The sequence below is a fragment of the Notolepis coatsorum genome (assembly GCF_963971535.1).
Source record: "Notolepis coatsorum genome assembly, chromosome: 18".
NCBI lineage: Eukaryota > Metazoa > Chordata > Actinopteri > Aulopiformes > Paralepididae > Notolepis > Notolepis coatsorum.
The window spans coordinates 78,866,825-78,884,532 of record NC_140182.1 but is presented as its reverse complement, the minus strand read 5'-3'; the positions used below and the strand labels follow the sequence as shown (position 1 = coordinate 78,884,532).

The following is a 17,708-nucleotide window of genomic DNA, read 5'->3' as shown; positions in this document are numbered from 1 at the left end:
TTTGTTTGCAGCAGGAACAAGTGCAATAAACAAAAAAGAATACATTCACTGTGTATTCTGCCTCATTTATTGATGAAACAAAACCAACATCAACACAATTTACCACCAAGAGTGGAGAGTTTAGTCTCACAAAAAGATAGCTGATTTGTTAAGCTTATTGTTAGCTTATGTGCTAATGTGATTGCGTTTTTACCATTATAAGAGTTAGCATTGTGGCTACTAGTGTACATAGCGTGATCAATATAACTCGCTATTGATTGTTTGTACTAGTAACGTTAATGCTAGTAGAATAGACACAACATGAGGTAATCATCATCATCCATTTTAAACCGGTTATTACCTAATGCTAACGTTAGTAGAATAGACACGAGAGGTAACGTTAACGTTAGCAGAATAGACACGAGAGGTAACGTTAACGCTAGTAGAATAGACACAACGAGAGGTAATGTTAACGTTAGCAGAATAGACACGAGAGGTAACGTTAACACATCCTGCGCCAAGAACGAGTTACGCCGCTTTTGCCCGCCATGCGTTGAACGCCAAGAACGACTTACGCCGTTTTTGGGATCAATATTTAATTTTTTCGCCATGGCATTCATAATTCATCCAGCCAACCTCCGGACTGCAGTGGGACCCTGTATGAGATTGCAACGCCTCAATACCGCCGCCTGTTGGATGGTCGGGCGAGTTACACTCTCGCCAAAACCGGAAGTGCCGATCGGTGCGTCGAGGAAATCCCTCCGGCAGTGATATTTTGTTACGTGGATCCAGACAAACACTATAGTGCATTTGGATCGCTTTCTAAACTTAATAATCTATATGATTTCGGCGTTTATTGCGCCATACAAACCGGAAATGGATCTAGGAGATTGGCGTCAAATAATTGGGATCTTTTTCCTCCAGTCTCATCGGCGAACGGTAAGAGGACAGTAACGTTATTTTCAGCTCGATTGTTTATTCATTTCACTGCAAACCATCTGATCAATATATCAACCCATACTAAATAAAGCCGTTACTGACGATCAAGGAATTATAAACGACCCCCCCCCCCTTTCCTTCACGCATGATGAAGCATAATGTATACCGATCATATACATTTGCATTTTTTTTATATAGCGTGTATAGGAAAGAAACGCCAATCGATAATCTATCATATGCTTCAGGGCCTATAACTACTGTTTTTTGGAATTACAGCAGAAAAGATTAAAAACATACTTATATTCTCGACGCTATTAACACAACAATGTATGAATGAAAAAATATAACGTTCCCACATCCTGAACGATAGATAATCGATGTTGAATGGGCCATAGTAATGTCAATATATTATAGCAATAACATTTTAAAAGTTATAGCCCTGCAAAAAAAGTAAACATCTCCATAGGCTTTCAACGGTGGCAGACTGGGTACTTTGATGGGTACAACCCCTGGCGCCCAATGTGTTAACGCTAGTAGAATAGACGCGAGAGGTAACGTTAACATTAGCAGAATAGACACGAGAGTCTGGTTAATGTTGTTATTGATTGATTGATTGAAACTGTGCCCCCACGGACATAGCTATGCTCACGGAGCTCTCATGCTGTATGCCAGCGGCCCCGCCTCCCCACACGGAGATGAAACGGAATACTACCTGCAGTGGAAAACGAACGAAGTACCAGGTACCTAAAGTGAGTAGAGTAGGGTAGAGTCGAGTAGGTACTATGCAATGGAAAAGAGGCAAAAGACCACTTCCAGAGGAGTGGTGACACTCATGGTCACCACACTAGAGCTAGCATTGTGACCTGCCCTGGTGTAACACCAACATGGTCACCACACTAGAGCTAGCATTGTGACCTGTGCTGTCCTGGTTTAAAGGGGAACTATCATATAAATAGCATTTTCCAGTGTTTAGCATTGTTTTCTAGCAATGTGGGGTTGTACCAACACTGTCTATGTCTCAAATAAAAAAAATTGCGCATTCTTCCAGTTCAGATGAGACAAGGTCCTCCCCCAGTGAACTAAGCCATTCTGAATTTAGCTTACCTGTGACGTGTAAGGATTCTGATCTGCATACCTCAACTCCTGTGGTTGTAGCCACCGCCCACAATCAACAATTCGCTCAACAACGGAGCGAGTGGAAATAATGTGAAAGCGGTTTCCCTGTCACTGACACTTCCTCAAAAAGAGAGAAAAAGAGAGAGAGAGGGAGTGACAGACAGATAGAGAGAGGGAGAGAGAGGCTCTCATACGGTGCCACTCGTCTCAGAGCATTTACACATACTCGCGATTGCGTGTGTGTGGGGGGAAGCACACACGCGCTCTCAGAGGATCTCTCCTCTCTCTCTCCCTCTCTATCTCTCTCTCCCTCTCTATCTGTCTCTCCCTCTCTATCTCTCTCTCCCTCTCTATCTGTCTCTCCCTCTCTCTATCTCTCCCTCTCTCTCTTGCTCGCTCGTTCTCTCTCTCGCTCTCTCTATCAGCACTCGTGTCACGTCAACCTGTTGCAAAATATCAAAGCGCGCCGCGCTCCCACGTGCATTCTGATCCGTGCAATAATATTCACGGGGGTATATATCGTCATTTGAAACAAGTTACCAATGCATTGTCCTGTGGGATTATGCCCCCCCGCCGCGAAATTAATTAGTCTCCCTCTCTATCTCTCTGCCAGTGCAGACTGTGGGTGACTGTCACTCAAAGCGCATTGGGAGTATGGGTGGAGCCCAGCCAAAAACAGCTTGGAATCTGGAAGTGCAGAAAATGCTGCTTTAGAGTACTTGATTAGAAAATTGCCCAAATAGTGAAAGAAATAGTAAGAGATAGTTCCCCTTTAACACCAACATGGTCACCACACCAGAGCTAGCATTGTGACCTTCCCTGGTGTAACAACATGGTGTAAGTGTGTAGCGGTAGCTCAGCTGCAGCAAAACGTTAGTTTTAGTAGTATTTTTATGTATCTGAAATGCAGGTAGTATTGTCATAGGTAACTATGTCTTTTTAAGATGTTTTCATGTAAATATCGGTATCTGTATGTGTATTGTCTTGTCCCAGTAACAGCAAGGACCATGATGGAAACAAGTAATTTTTTATTACTTTAGCTTTTTGTCAAATAAACAAAACTAAATTCAAACTAAAATCCCATCCTTTTCCAGCTTGGAGGTGGGCAGCTGTATTGCTGTGCAGGTCTGCATGCTCCAGATTCCCTTACTGGTCTTATTCAACGCCTTCTATGTAAGATGATCTCCTTTTCTATTATAGAGACCAACTCTATTATCAACACAAATACCTATTATATTGTTTGCAGTTCATAGCTTTCTGAAGATAAAGACGTGTCTTATCGTTTTGTTCAGGATGTGGGCTTCGTGCTCATATTCAGTGACCTGCACCTATGGGCCAGTATCTTCAGCGTGATAGTAGTCAACTACATCTTCATGGACGGCAAGTCAGACTATTTTCAAGGTAAGTGGCGACACAATCTCCAATAGGAAGTCATCCATTCACCATCCTTTCAGACAACAGAATAGATTTTTACTGCCAAGTGCGTTTACATGCACCAAGGATTTGACCTGGTTGTGTCGTGCTCACACGACGGATGTGAAGACATGTGAAGACATACATGTATATACATCTGTATAGGGTATTGTAACGTGTCTGGCTGTGTGAACGTCAACTTGTCAGAACGAAAACAATAGCACCAGGATAGAAGTAGCCCACCAGACGTATCTTCTGGGATTCTGTACATACCCGTTTATTAACAACAATATAAAAAAGGACTATTACCCTACGATGTACACAACTATATAAATAAAATGGTGATCACAAACACTAGCCACATCGTTACTAGATCAATAATTATAACAAGTTGACGCTTGACGCTGCTGTCAGACGTCAGGTGAAGCAGGAAGAGAAATCACTGGCTCAGGTTAAATAAAACCAAACCTGTAGCTACATTAGGCACAAACAATGGAGCGCCACCCAGTGACCAAACACGGCACTGCAACCAAACAACAACAGAAATAGAATAGGCCCATTTGTGACCGTTACAGTATCTGCAGGTTTCAACAAGTTCATTTGAAGACTTTCTAAGACCTTTTTAATACCACTTTAATGTAATATCAATTTCACAACCATACTAGCAAAAATGCACTTACATTCTTGTGCGTTCCATACAAGCTCTCACCAGACGCACCAAGCTCCCGCTTGGCCCACAAAAGACGACTTGAATACAAACACATTTCATATATTTTATATTATTTCATCTCAGCCGGGCTGCCCCCCACCAAAGTTTAATAACTGTGCCAATGAAATTTAAGACTTTTTGAATACCTTTTAAGGCCTTGAGAATTTGAAATTGAGAATTTAAGACTTAAGTATTTTTAATACTCAGCAGATACCATGTCTGTAATGCCGTCAAACAGCCACTAGGCAAAATAGTCTGTCTTGGTACTGCACTTTGTTTACATTTTTAGTTTTAGTCTGATGTGTGGGTTGGAGTTGAGTGGGGATAGAGGAGGGGTTGCTATTGCCTCAGGCTCTGCCACGAGAGTTCTGGAGAATTTCACACTACAAGTTAGTATATAGCTATAATATATATATATTTTTTATATATTTTAATTTGTCCTTTATTTACATAGGTGAGCTCTATAAGAACGAGATTTGTTCTATATATTTATGCTCCAACTTCAAGGTTTTTGTCGTTGGATAAAAGCGTCAGCTAAATGACAAAATGTTTTCTTGTAGTTCATTCCGTTTGTACTGAGCATAGTATTTAAAACCAGTTTTGCCAAGCTCAGTTTTTACATGTGGTGTATCTAAAGCTAAGTGATCCTGTGACCTATATGTGCTGTATTTAAAAGCTATCAAAGAGCAGAGATAATAGGGACGTTTCATGAGCAGAGCCTTATAGAAATGACTAAGTAGCTGATCCAAGTAAACACCCATGTTATATACGTAACACAAGAGACATTTGCATGCAAATTTCTTCACGTCAACACGTTTTCCAGGTGATTCATGCGTTGTGCTGCAAGGTGAAATGCCTCTCTGAGGTCATGAAAGGTTTTCTAGGTTTTATGTTTATTACTACAAGAGTGATGCTGAGTGCCGTTTTGATTTTCAACCAGGCACGGCTCTGGTGGTCGTCTACTTGATTCTACTGGCTCTCTACTTCTTCGCTCCATCTCCTGCTGGCTGCTGACGGTGGGGCCACTTTGCCACAGGGATATAACTTTTTACTTGATGCACTCCAGAATGTTTTTTTTTCTTTTTTTATGGAGTCTAAGGCTACGTTCACACTGCAGGGAAAATGAGAAGAAATTTGATTTCTTTGCTCATATGTGACTCCGATCTGATTCTTTCATGACAGTGTGAACAGCACAAATCACATGGAATCTGTTCTTTTCCCAATTCGGGCCACTTTCATTATGTGAAAATCAGATACAGGTTAGATTTTTTGCAATGTGAGTTTTTGATTGAATTGATTGATTGAAAAGTTTATTAACAGATTGCAGAATGGGTACAGTACAGTACAGCTCAATACATACAATTGTTAAGGGGATGCAGACCAGAGAAAGACTTTCGTCTTGTTTACATCAGGGTCCCCCATTTTCAATTCATCATATTCATCATATCAGTGACCTCAGTCTGAACAGTCATGCCACCTTTACGTCACTCAAGATTGACATTTGTCACAATCTTTTTTACATCCATCTTATTTATTGTTAATTTGTGCATGTGGGTCAGTTCAGGAGCGGAACCGGTTCACACTGTAATCTGATATTGGCTACATTCTTTTAAATGTGAATGTAAAAATGTAATGTGAACACTGAACAGCCAAACAAAATAAATCTGACCTGAGCAATAAATCAGAAGAGCACAAAGGCTTGCAGTACGAATGTAGCCTAAATTCTGTACAACTAACTTTTGACCGTTTATGTGGATCCGATACGTGTCATTTTGTTTTTTCCCCTTCCCCACTGCACACCCAACTGTCCCCAGGAGCTATTGCGTGGCAAATTACTCACCCCCTCACGGACAACTTGGCAGGGATGTTATGTCGGTACAAATGTGCAGATAACGTTGTTGTTTTAAGATGGACTGTTTTATTTAATCAGGCATTAGAGATTTTATTGTGCATGTTCTCTCGAGCTACACCTTTCCCTGAATACACAACCATACCTTTGAAATATTTTAACTTCGTTAGGTACTGTATGTTTTCCCGATTGCACTGAGATAATACTCCCATCACTGTAAAGCGTACATATCCTAATATACTGTACCTAATAGTCATTACAAACCATGGTCAGTGTAACGTAGGTGAATAAGAAGTGGCTCGAGAGACTATTTTTATGGTGATAATGGATAACATAGTATAACAAGACTAGGACCCGGGGTATCCATCTAGGGTGTTTTTGTACATTTAATATAAGTTTTATATACTTCTAAAAGTGAGTTTTGTCAAGAGTTGTATATACTGTAATGTAACTAACTACTCTGCATCAAATGTTCATTAAAATTACATTGAGTTTGAGGACTAAATGCTAAATGAGCTGCATTTATATAGAGCTTTTATCCAAAGTGCTTTACAACTTATACCTCACATTCACTCACAGACGGCAGAGGTGCCAACCTGCTCATCAGGAGCAATTGGGGGTTAAGCGTCTTGCTCAAGGACACTTTGACACGCTGCCGGGAGGAACCGGGAACCTTCCGATGACCAGGCGACTGCTCTACCTCCTGAGTCACTAGATGACATTATTTCAAGAGTCATATAACTAGCACCTTACACTGGTGTTTGTGTTGCAGAGTCTGTGTGACAGGCCATCTTGGCAAGTGGTGGGTGAATCAATCAAACAAACATGTTGAGAAAACACTGCTGCCAGTAGGCCTGCATTTATTGACAGAATTACAAAACGTAACAGTAAATTCAGTACAAGTCTTTGAAGAGACATTCGATTCGGGTCCATACACAATATGTAAGGTGACATCATGCAGACCATATTGACATGCAAAAGGTAACCTTCAATTAAAACTGATGCAAACATACGTTTGTCTTTAAGCAAGGCTATACATTTATGAGAAAGAAGGCAAACAGTGGAAACTGCGCTTACAAAAAAAAGGCAGAACTTGTCAAACCTGCAACGGAGGTGTCACATGTTGATTTGAATGTGAGGAAGGTGTGTTCTGTGCAGAAAGTAAAGCTATAAACAACAAGTGAGGTGGAACATTCTCGGTTGACAGAACACAACTAACATTGAACTTGAAAACAAGAGAGATCTAATGTGATTAAGATCCATTAACACAACAGACATTGAACTTGAAAACGAGATCTAATGTGATTAAGATCCATTAACACACGGGTAAATAAAAACGATGTACATTTAGCCAAAAGCAACTAGAAGAATCAGTATGGATTCTATGGTCTACAATGGTCACGGCAATAAAATCAAGCATATTCTCGAATTGGCAACTAAACTACAGTCCTTACAGGCAATGCATATGAAAAGAAAATCAATCCGTCTGATCACAGTTTAATATCTCCTGAGTATGTTTGACAAAAGGAAACGGACAAAAATAAAATGAAAAAGTAAAAATGCTTAGTAAAGTCAACAGCGTGTCAGCTTGCAACACTGGTCAAGTTTACCAATACAAAAGAGAAAATGTCAAATCAAAAACTCTAAAATAATTAGCTGTAAGCAATATTCACTTTCAAAGATGCAGGGATTTCATAAGAGCGGTTTGACCAAGAAGATTCAACGAACAGGATTTAACAAACAAATATAAAATGGCTCATATTCCAGTATATAACAGGAAACAAGGATACGAGAAGATCGTTTGACAAAAAAAAAAAAGTATAAATGCACAAATTTAAATCTTTAACGCTAAAATCATTTGTGACATTTCTGGAATGAGCTGAAGGCACTGGATGAGGGACCGATAGCGCTCTGTGTCTCGTCTCACTGCGTTCAATAAACGCTCTGGTGTTGTGGATCTACGGGTACAATAGTGTCACCACGTTCAATAAACGCTCTGGTGTTGTGGATCTACGGGTACAGTACAGTCTCACACCACGTTCAATAAACAATCTGGAGTGAAATTACAAAGAGACAGACGCGTCGGCTCCCTGGCAATTTACAAATGTTTCTCTGGACGCACACTGAGATTGTGGAAGAGAGATAGGCCGGCTTAGGCACTGGAGGGGTGGTCACAGTGACGTGACAGAAGGCTCAGGTTGTGAAGATCACACAGTCAACGACCACATCATCATCCCTAACATTTGATAAGACCGGCTTGTCTTTTTAAATATGAATTATGGCTGGTGGTGAGGAAAGGTGTCAACTACATTGTCAAATTGTTTTGTTCACCCGATCTACGCTATTGTGACCATCAGGAAGTGCTGTACACACACACATTACAACATAATCAAATCAATACTATATTTAACATTCCAGCAAACCTTTAAGATCAATGAGCCTCATTCATTAAATGTTCTTACACAAATTTGTTTCTTACACACTATCGGAGTTTTATAGCCCTCAATTTGGTCTTACAGACAGGAGGCAAAGCCTGATGGCTATTTGTAATTCCTTGCTCCTGACATCTATTGTGTACCTCTTGTAATATTAATGTCTTTGCCAGACTGGGTGATGGCCAATTACAAGTGGTACACAATAGATGTCAGGAGCAAGGAATTACAAATAGCCTGCATAAGAACATTTCACAAATGAGGCCCAATGTTCTCAGAGAATGATTATATCTTTAAGAATTGTTTGGCTTTTCACTCAAATCTTCTGAGACGACTAAAATAATTTTAACTAATCCCCCTAATCTACCCCATAATTTGAGTTCACAAATACGATACTTCGGGAAATTTTGTGTGCCCACCCCTAGGATACAAGCCAAAATTAAAAGAGTGATTCAAATGGAAAGACTTCATATCCATCAGGTGGAAACACTTACGACAGAAGGGGGAACTACGAGAATAGATTCTAAGGGGAAACAGGAACAATCGTGTCACAGAGTACTGGACCTTATTAAAAAACAATCTTTCCTGCATTTGCTTCGTTTGTCACAGTGGGCATAGCAGCAGTTGAACTGTGCACACGTCACAGACACTAGACTGAAATCTCAGGTATCATCACTAGACTTCAACAAATAGTCAATTCAGACAGATAGTGAATAAAACAGCGATCCCCGCTTCTTGACCAGCTGTATTTACAGGGTCAGAAGCCAAATTAGCTAGTCAATAAATTGTTGCTTTGAATAAAAAAAAAAAAAAAAAAAAAAAAGTGTCTTTGAAACATTCAACTCTTCCCTTTTCTAGCTGTGCACGTCTCTAAATAGAGTGACAGGTCAGGGGGACGTGAAGCACAAGAAGACGTCTGAGATGCATGGAGGGGGGACAGTTTTTAAATCTGCATTCTGCGATTCTCTCTCCGCAGCAAGTCGTGGCTCCTGATTGATGAGAAATCCAAATCCTGAATCAAGCCATGTCCCATGGAGTGTGACCTCATGCAGGCACACACTTAAAAGGTGTTTGGTCTAACAGTACATGTTAAAATAATAGCTCTAAATTCTGACAGCCATCATGGAGATTGTCTGGTCAGTAACATGGGTCTCCCAGTCCCTCCGCTCTGCAGTAAACACAAAATACATTTCCTGGTATCCCTTCCCACTTTATCCAATCAGGAGAGAGAACTCCACACAATGGTCTGACAGAAAAAATAAGAAATAAAAACCAAACACGTGCTGGAAACAAATAAAATAATCTGCCAGAGCAGTAAGAAAATGTGGCTTGGCAAGCTTTCTTGAAATAAGGTTCTCTGTCCTGATTGGATAAAGTGGGAAGGGATACCAGGAAATGTATTTTGTGTTTACTGCAGAGCGGAGGGACTGGGAGACCCATGTTACTGATCAGAAACTCTACAGTATATCAGTGATGGCTGTCAGAATGTAGAGATATTTAACACATATTATAACAAAAAGAAACACCACTTACAGCACCTTTAAAAACATGGCATTAGAAACCAAGTGCACAATTAAATGAGACAGAGAGAGAGGGGAAGAAAAGGCATCAGAAGTTTTGGTTTTCAAGAATGACCGCAGTCATCGATCCACATCACTTCGTCTCCTCGCTCCATTCTTCTCAGACCTTTGTTCATATCTGAAAATCAAGTCAGTCCTAGTCATCAGGCGACCAGAGGCTCAGTAACTATCCTATCAGGGAAACCTCGACCTCTGCCCTTTGACCCGTGACGGCACGTGGGTCTACCTGAGACGTTGGATCAGAGAGTGAGTGAGACCTAGGTTGAGCAGCTGCAGGGTGGAGAGCTGGGCCAGGCGAGGGAAGGCCTTCAGCAGCTTCTCCCAGGTCAGCTCCAGCAGGCTGGGCACCACCAGCCACACCTTGTACAGGGAGCCCGTCCTGCGCTTCTCAGACATGCTGACCACGCCGCCGTGGACGTACATACAGCCAGCCTGGACCAGAGAGAACGGAGTAAAGTATCAGTTTCCAGTTATGTGAAAGATAGATGCATGGTTACATCATTATTGGAATCGAATTTTGGAACATAAAAATCATTCTAGTGACTGGCTGGTCCTTAACTCTGTCTGCCACGCTGGCCGTGAATCCTGCGGTCAGTAGGCCAGCTTTTCGTGACTGTTTTCGCGATAATAGAGTAGTCTTACCCCGAAATTCCAATGATCCCATCAGTGATCACGATTACAAGTTTATATGTAATTACACGCGTCTACTCGACACTATAGGTTCTAAGGCGAGCAGATCTGCTTTCGATTGCTTTGGAAGAGCTCCTTCCCCACAGAGCGAGTCAGGACAGAAAGGGATCATTGACAGACACGTGCATTGCAGTTCCAGCGTATGTGGCTGTGCCAAAAAGATTCAGCGCTCCGGGCGAGTCTGTAGAGCGGGGATCAAACATTTACATTTAGTCATTTAGCTGACGCTTTTATCCAAAGCGACTTACAAGTTCTGTACGACAGTCATCAGGAAGGGTACAACTATCAGCTGATTAACAATATTCATCAAAGTGTTGCGTGTTACAGTGTAGGTTAGTTTATTAGGACAAGTGCATGACAGTAAGGTTAGTTAGGGTTAGATTTATTTTTATTCTTTTATTATTATTTCAGATAATGGTTGAAGAAGTGCGTCTTTAGTCGACGGCGAAAGATTGGACGGGATTCGGCTGTCCTAACTGGGGTGGGTAGTTCATTCCACCATTGTGGGGCAAGGACTGAGAATAGGCGGCTTCTTTGATGACCCTCCCGGAGCTTGGATAGGAGTAGGTCTGAGGCGGCCAGAAGATGCAGAGCGTAGGGGAAGGAAAAAGATCAAAGGAAAAATATCAAAGAATCTAATAGCAAGTTTACTCATTGTTGGCGTTCAGCGCATGGCGCCCAATAACGAGTATACACGTTGGCGCAGACTGAGTTAAGGTCCCAGAGTTTGCTCTGAACAGGGTAAATCTTTATTATTTTTTTATTATTATCTTTTTTTCTTTTTCCCCGTTTTTCTCCCCTCCCAATGTTAGTCGTTATGCCAATTCCCAATCCCCTTCCTGGTCGTTGCGCACTCTACCCCCTACCGTCGGTCTGGGAGGGCGGAGACTATCACATGCTTCCTCCGACACATGTGTACCCAGCCCACCACTTCTTTTCACCTGGCAGCACGGACTCTCACTGGGAGAGTGTAACGTGTGGAAGGTCATACTACCTCCCTCCAGATCCTTCCCTCACTGTGCAGGCGCCCCGACCGAACTGTAGGAGTCGCTGTTTACAACGACCCGGACCCACCCACCGGCTTCCCTCCCGCTGACTCTGCCAATTGAGCCAGTATGACGGCCGGCCAAGCCGGAGGCAACGCTGACAGCCGGATTCGATACCAGTGTCTCTCGTGTTGGTGACGAGCGCTTAGTCGGCTGCGCCACCCAGCCGCTACAGGGTAAATATTTTAACTATAATTTGTCTGTTCCGCTTCATGCATTACATACCTTGTAATTGTATTTGGTTGATTATTATTACCCTTACCTCTGAGAATTTGTCTTTAATTGATCTGCCTGGTTAATTTAAAATAAAATAAAAAGGTGTTGACTAGGCTGCAGCTACATCAGTCAATGAAGGGATAGAAATTTGATAGAAGTTATTAATGTACATTGGTTTATTTTTAAATTAGAACCTAATAGTCGTGGTAATGTTATCCATCAGTTCCAAATGTTCACCTTCTCCAAAATGTTCTGTCCCATCAAAATGGACAAATCTGGGGGAAGGGGGACACAGCGTCAACCCTATCCAACAAACCGATACAGTACTCCTCACTGAAAATGTATTTTAAAAAGCAAACGTAGACGGATAGACACAACGGATCAATGTAGCCACAGCTTTAAGGTGCATTAATTAAGATTGGCGCTTTGACGACTAACCACTAAATGACGTGCAAATTCCATGAAATTGTGTGTGCAGTTAAGTCTACAAGCTCCTGATTTTAAATAATCTAAATCTTAGTTAAGTAAAATCTGTAATGTAAAGTGGAGAGGTCCTTGACTGAGACTGTAACTGAGGGGTACAATTCCCTGACTGTATTGAGAGTATGGTATTATTAAACCACTACTTAGTTATGTACTTTAATTACTGGCCATACAGTACATGATATATCTGGTGAACACCCACACAAGAATACGGCAATGACAAAGAAAGTTCTAGTTAGAGGTATTTATTATTATTAGAGCAGCAACGGTAGGTTACAGATTGAGAATTATAATTGCGCTTGTAAGGCGAAGAACACTTAAAGTAGGTCAAGAGCGTAAGTCCATGAGAATAGTAAGATGGGTATAACTGACGCCACCTGTAGCATAGTAATTGCATAAGGCACACTCGTAGTCAGCTGGAGACACTAGGGGGTTCCCTCCGGTTGTAAGCCGGCAGGGTAGAGGAATGTTCGGGAGCAAAGTCTGGATCAACGCGGAATAACGAGGCTCCAGATACAGGAGCCAGTGCAATACTCCCTTGGTCCTCAGACAAAGCAGCAGTTATAATCCAGTATGCAAGACAGCATGGATGAAAGCTAGCCAGCCTCTGGTCCTAGAGGCGGGCTCGAGGGTGCTCCTCACAGGGGTAGATCCCACACGACAGTGGGGTAGACGGTTCTCTGTTCCAGCAGCCACGGTACCAAAGCAATATAATCCAGCCGGAAAAGGCTCTGCATTCGCCGGTGTAGGTTCTCCGGTGTACATATCCAACGGTTCTCGTCTAGGACTCCTCGGGTGGTGGCGCGAGTTTAGGCCGCCCAGCCTGGATAAGTGCACTAGCTATAGGTACGACGAACCGGTGGTAATGCTGGTCACTGTAGAACGGTAGCCGCACGATACACTATAAATAATAGACTATTACTTCACAATAGAATAAGTCGAACTCGACGATACGGCGTTAAACTCTGACACTTTAGCTATATATTCGCACGCGGTTCTCAAGGCTCTATTCAGGGGCAAAGAGGCCCACTTCACGGCACGTTGTATCGTGGTGAAGGCTTCAACGTTTAGGATACTCTACTGCTGTATCCACCTGCGACGTATTTATACGTAAGGTGAATAATCTAGTGCCAACCTCAGTTCTGTCTCGTATTACTGCGCAAACCTGGACATGTTGAGACATGCCTTGGCGTTGTCTTTGAACTTGCCATTGGGGGTATGGCCGTTGGCGCCTAGGGGTCGCTGTCCAATAGGAGAACGAGTATTATGGTCTGGTTTGTACCTAGGTAAAGGGATATTCCGTGTATATATACAAAGAATATACAAGGGATATCAAACGATATACAAATATTATACATGGGATCTCAAGCAATAAATATATATATTGGGTTTAATCTGACCCTTTGTAACAGAGACCATGTGTTGTGGTGACAGTACTGACTCAGAGCATGTGTTGTAGTGACAGTACTGACTGAGTATGTGTTGTAGTGACAGTACTGACTCAGTATGTGTTGTAGTGACAGTACTGACTCAGAGCATGTGTTGTAGTGACAGTACTGACTCAGCATGTGTTGTAGTGACAGTACTGACTCAGTATGTGTTGTAGTGACAGTACTGACTCAGAGCATGTGTTGTAGTGACAGTACTGACTCAGTATGTGTTGTAGTGACAGTACTGACTCAGTATGTGTTGTAGTGACAGTACTGACTCAGTATGTGTTGTAGTGACAGTACTGACTCAGTATGTGTGTTGTAGTGACAGTACTGACTCAGTATGTGTTGTAGTGACAGTACCGACTCAGTATGTGTTGTAGTGACAGTACTGACTCAGTATGTGTTGTAGTGACAGTACTGACTCAGTATGTGTTGTAGTGACAGTACTGACTCAGAGCATGTGTTGTAGTGACAGTACTGACTCAGAGCATGTGTTGTAGTGACAGTACTGACTCAGAGCATGTGTTGTAGTGACAGTACTGACTCAGAGCATGTGTTGTAGTGACAGTACTGACTCAGAGCATGTGTTGTAGTGACAGTACTGACTCAGCATGTGTTGTGTACTGACTCAGAGCATGTGTTGTAGTGACAGTACTGACTCAGAGCATGTGTTGTAGTGACAGTACTGACTCAGAGCATGTGTTGTAGTGACAGTACTGACTCAGAGCATGTGTTGTAGTGACAGTACTGACTCAGAGCATGTGTTGTAGTGACAGTACTGACTCAGAGCATGTGTTGTAGTGACAGTACTGACTCAGAGCATGTGTTGTAGTGACAGTACTGACTCAGAGCATGTGTTGTAGTGACAGTACTGACTCAGAGCATGTGTTGTGTACTGACTCAGAGCATGTGTTGTAGTGACAGTACTGACTCAGAGCATGTGTTGTAGTGACAGTACTGACTCAGAGCATGTGTTGTAGTGACAGTACTGACTCAGCATGTGTTGTAGTGACAGTATTGACTCAGCATGTGTTGTAGTGACAGTACTGACTCAGCATGTGTTGTGTACTGACTCAGCATGTGTTGTGTACTGACTCAGCATGTGTTGTGTACTGACTCAGCATGTGTTGTAGTGACAGTACTGACTCAGCATGTGTTGTAGTGACAGTACTGACTCAGAGCATGTGTTGTAGTGACAGTACTGACTCAGAGCATGTGTTGTAGACAGTATGTAGTGAAAGTATGAGTGTACTGCACCGTACTGACCGGAGTGACCGCAGCACAGTGGAAGTAGGCCGGCTCAGGCATGATGGCAGGCAGCTTGGTCCACTGGAAGGTCTGCAGGTGGATCTTCCACAGATCAGACAGGATCAGCTCCCCGTTGTAGCCCCCACAGATAAACACCTCTGGACGGAGCAACAGAAAGACACAAAAGAATGACTTGGACTAATTAATTAACAAAATTCTATGACTATTTGTCTATTTAAAAGATGTGCCAACTTGAGATTTGTAATGATTTGAAATAGACTGTATAGCTTAAACCACACAATTATTGTCTACACTGCCCTCCTTCAGCACAGTCGAGCAATGAGGACCTTGTAAAATCAACCACAAAACAATACTTTATTTATTCCACATAATTGTTCATGGTCGAGTCTACACAGTCTTTATTTCAAAATCCAAAAAGATTCTTACTGCATCTATAAAATGACAAATCTATTGGTCATCAAAAGACCAAAGCATGTTGGTACATATTATTGTGATAGGCCCATAATTTGACTTGACTGACTAGAAAACCAGATACGACGCTTGTCGTATATTACGGGGCGTGACCAGGCCATTTTACCCCCACCAATACAACAAGTCAAATAGTCCCGTCCCCCAAAAAAAGGCTGCATATGACCATTGTACTCGCAGTCTAAAGCTCTACATTATGAATAGTCTACAGCCCTGCTCAAAATGCAGTCAATTATAATGTTGACTAAATAGGAGGGAGAGAATCTGAAATATCAAGTTCACATTGCTCCTATTAAAGTAATTCAACCCAATGTAAATCAATATGAATTTAATTGTCATTTGTCTGATAATTAGATAAATGGTGACCTAATAACAATACAGCCTGAATATGAACATGTCTGTTGAAACTGTAGAACCACTCACATCCCTCCTTACATACAGTATTGTACATAATTGGGAGGTTCAGTGCTACTTCACAGTGCCAATAGAAGATTGGTTCCAGAGGGTTCCAAATGACTCATCATTATTGCCATGCAGTTGTTGCTCTTTTCATCTCGAGGAATAGGCTTGCATTTGATTTTCAATCCACTATGAAATTAAAGTAATGCCAGGTATTAGTCTTATCCTATTTTATCTCCATCGATGCTGCGTTTTGGAAATACGTCACCTATAATCACAACACTGATTACAGTAGCTTAGTAATAGGCAATACCTGCAAACAAACTTGCTGTAACTAAGATTTGATGGGGGAAAAAATATATCACTAGATTTATCAGCTTATAATACGCATTTCATGTGTGCATTTCCTTGTTGACAAGTAGATGGCATTGGGGAAATTGATGTTAAATATCTTGGTTAGTACTTAACCTACAAACTTAAGACGGTTCTGACAGCACAATATTGATATAACTAATTTGCTAGAAAAGAATATATTTTGTGCATAGATCCCTAGATTTATCAAACTTAATAAGCCCTCTGCCCCTCAGTTCTGTATACATAGTGGCTCCGCTCGGCGTCACTCATGCACTATCCTCGCATATGTGCACGCGCACTGAATAAAATTCCACAATGTACCTTTATCCCAGTATTCGTCCGACCACACCCCTCGTTAGCTTACCTTCATAAGCAGGTGTGTGGTCACCTGCTCTCCTCCTCGCTTTCACCACAAGGAAGTGCCTTCGGTAGATCCCCACTTGACGTGATGTGATGGTAGGAGAAGAGTTTGAAAACAAGAGATACGTTGACATCATATCTTTATTTTCTCTCTCACTATTTTCGAGAAAATACGGCGATATTGTCTTCGTCACTGGAGTGTCTGGAAGATGGTGATCATTCTAAAAACCTCCACCGGTTTTCGTATTGGGAGCACGCCGCTACATGCCTCCCAACTACAGTCTTCCTTGCTGCGGCTGGTTGGGGTGAAACCCTCCAGCGATACAGCTGGACTGTAGGACGCGCCGCTGTTGTGATAAGCGGTGGGTTCCAGGTTGGTGAGTAATGTTGCTTGCGAGCGCCGCTTGTCTGTTAGTGCTATGGGGGTTAGCTGACAATGTTTACGAAAACCGGCCCCAGATTAGGGTCCTTTGTTCAGCCTCTTAGGCAACGGCGGAGGACCTTGGTCTGAAGCCCATTATAGTTAACTAGTGGGCCACGACCAGTAACACTGGTGATCCCTGTGTTTTCTGGACGAGTGGATGTTTCTCTGTCACCGTGTAGGCCCCGTCTTTCATATACAAATGAGAGTATACCCTCACGAGGAAATATGGGCATAGATGTTCGTTATCGGAAGATCTGTGTTCAAGTCAGCTACAGCTATGGGACTTGTGCTGGCTCCGTCGGATGTTGGTAAAATCACCGTTGTAAAACTGTGTTAACATCTCGTTTCTCTTCTCTCTTAAAGGGTGAGGAGGGTTTCAGAACGGCGGCCTGTCTGAGTGTGACTTGTTGTATCGTTGTGTACGAGTTCAGGTGATAGCTGCTTAGCTTGCGTGCTAGTTGTGGCCTACTGTGTAGCCAGTCAGCTGTTAGCTGCGGCGCTAGCTCGCTGTGTTTACCAAGCCTGTTGTGTTACTAGGCTAGGTAACGT

The 17,708-nt window shown here is 42.3% G+C and overlaps 2 protein-coding genes across 4 annotated transcripts in view; one reads left to right on the top strand and one right to left on the bottom strand.

Annotated features, from left to right (window-relative positions):
• The window catches only part of LOC311244890 (uncharacterized protein), a 77,569-nt gene extending 71,151 nt beyond the window's left edge, over positions 1–6,418 (top strand). For both annotated transcript variants that reach the window (XM_084334579.1, XM_084334578.1), the window contains exons 18-20: positions 3,129–3,207; positions 3,327–3,435; positions 5,097–6,418. In XM_084334579.1, coding sequence (XP_084190705.1) covers positions 3,129–3,207; positions 3,327–3,435; positions 5,097–5,170 — 262 coding nt within the window. In that variant the 3' untranslated portion in view covers positions 5,171–6,418. The remainder of the gene's footprint in view (positions 1–3,128; positions 3,208–3,326; positions 3,436–5,096) is intronic.
• A 3,658-nt stretch (positions 6,419–10,076) lies between these two features.
• The window catches only part of LOC311244995 (kelch domain-containing protein 10-like), a 45,125-nt gene continuing 37,493 nt past the window's right edge, over positions 10,077–17,708 (bottom strand). For both annotated transcript variants that reach the window (XM_084334732.1, XM_084334733.1), the window contains 2 exons: positions 15,152–15,291; positions 10,077–10,449 (listed from right to left, as the gene is read on the bottom strand). In XM_084334732.1, the coding sequence (XP_084190858.1) occupies positions 10,240–10,449; positions 15,152–15,291 (350 nt within the window). In that variant the 3' untranslated portion in view covers positions 10,077–10,239. The remainder of the gene's footprint in view (positions 10,450–15,151; positions 15,292–17,708) is intronic.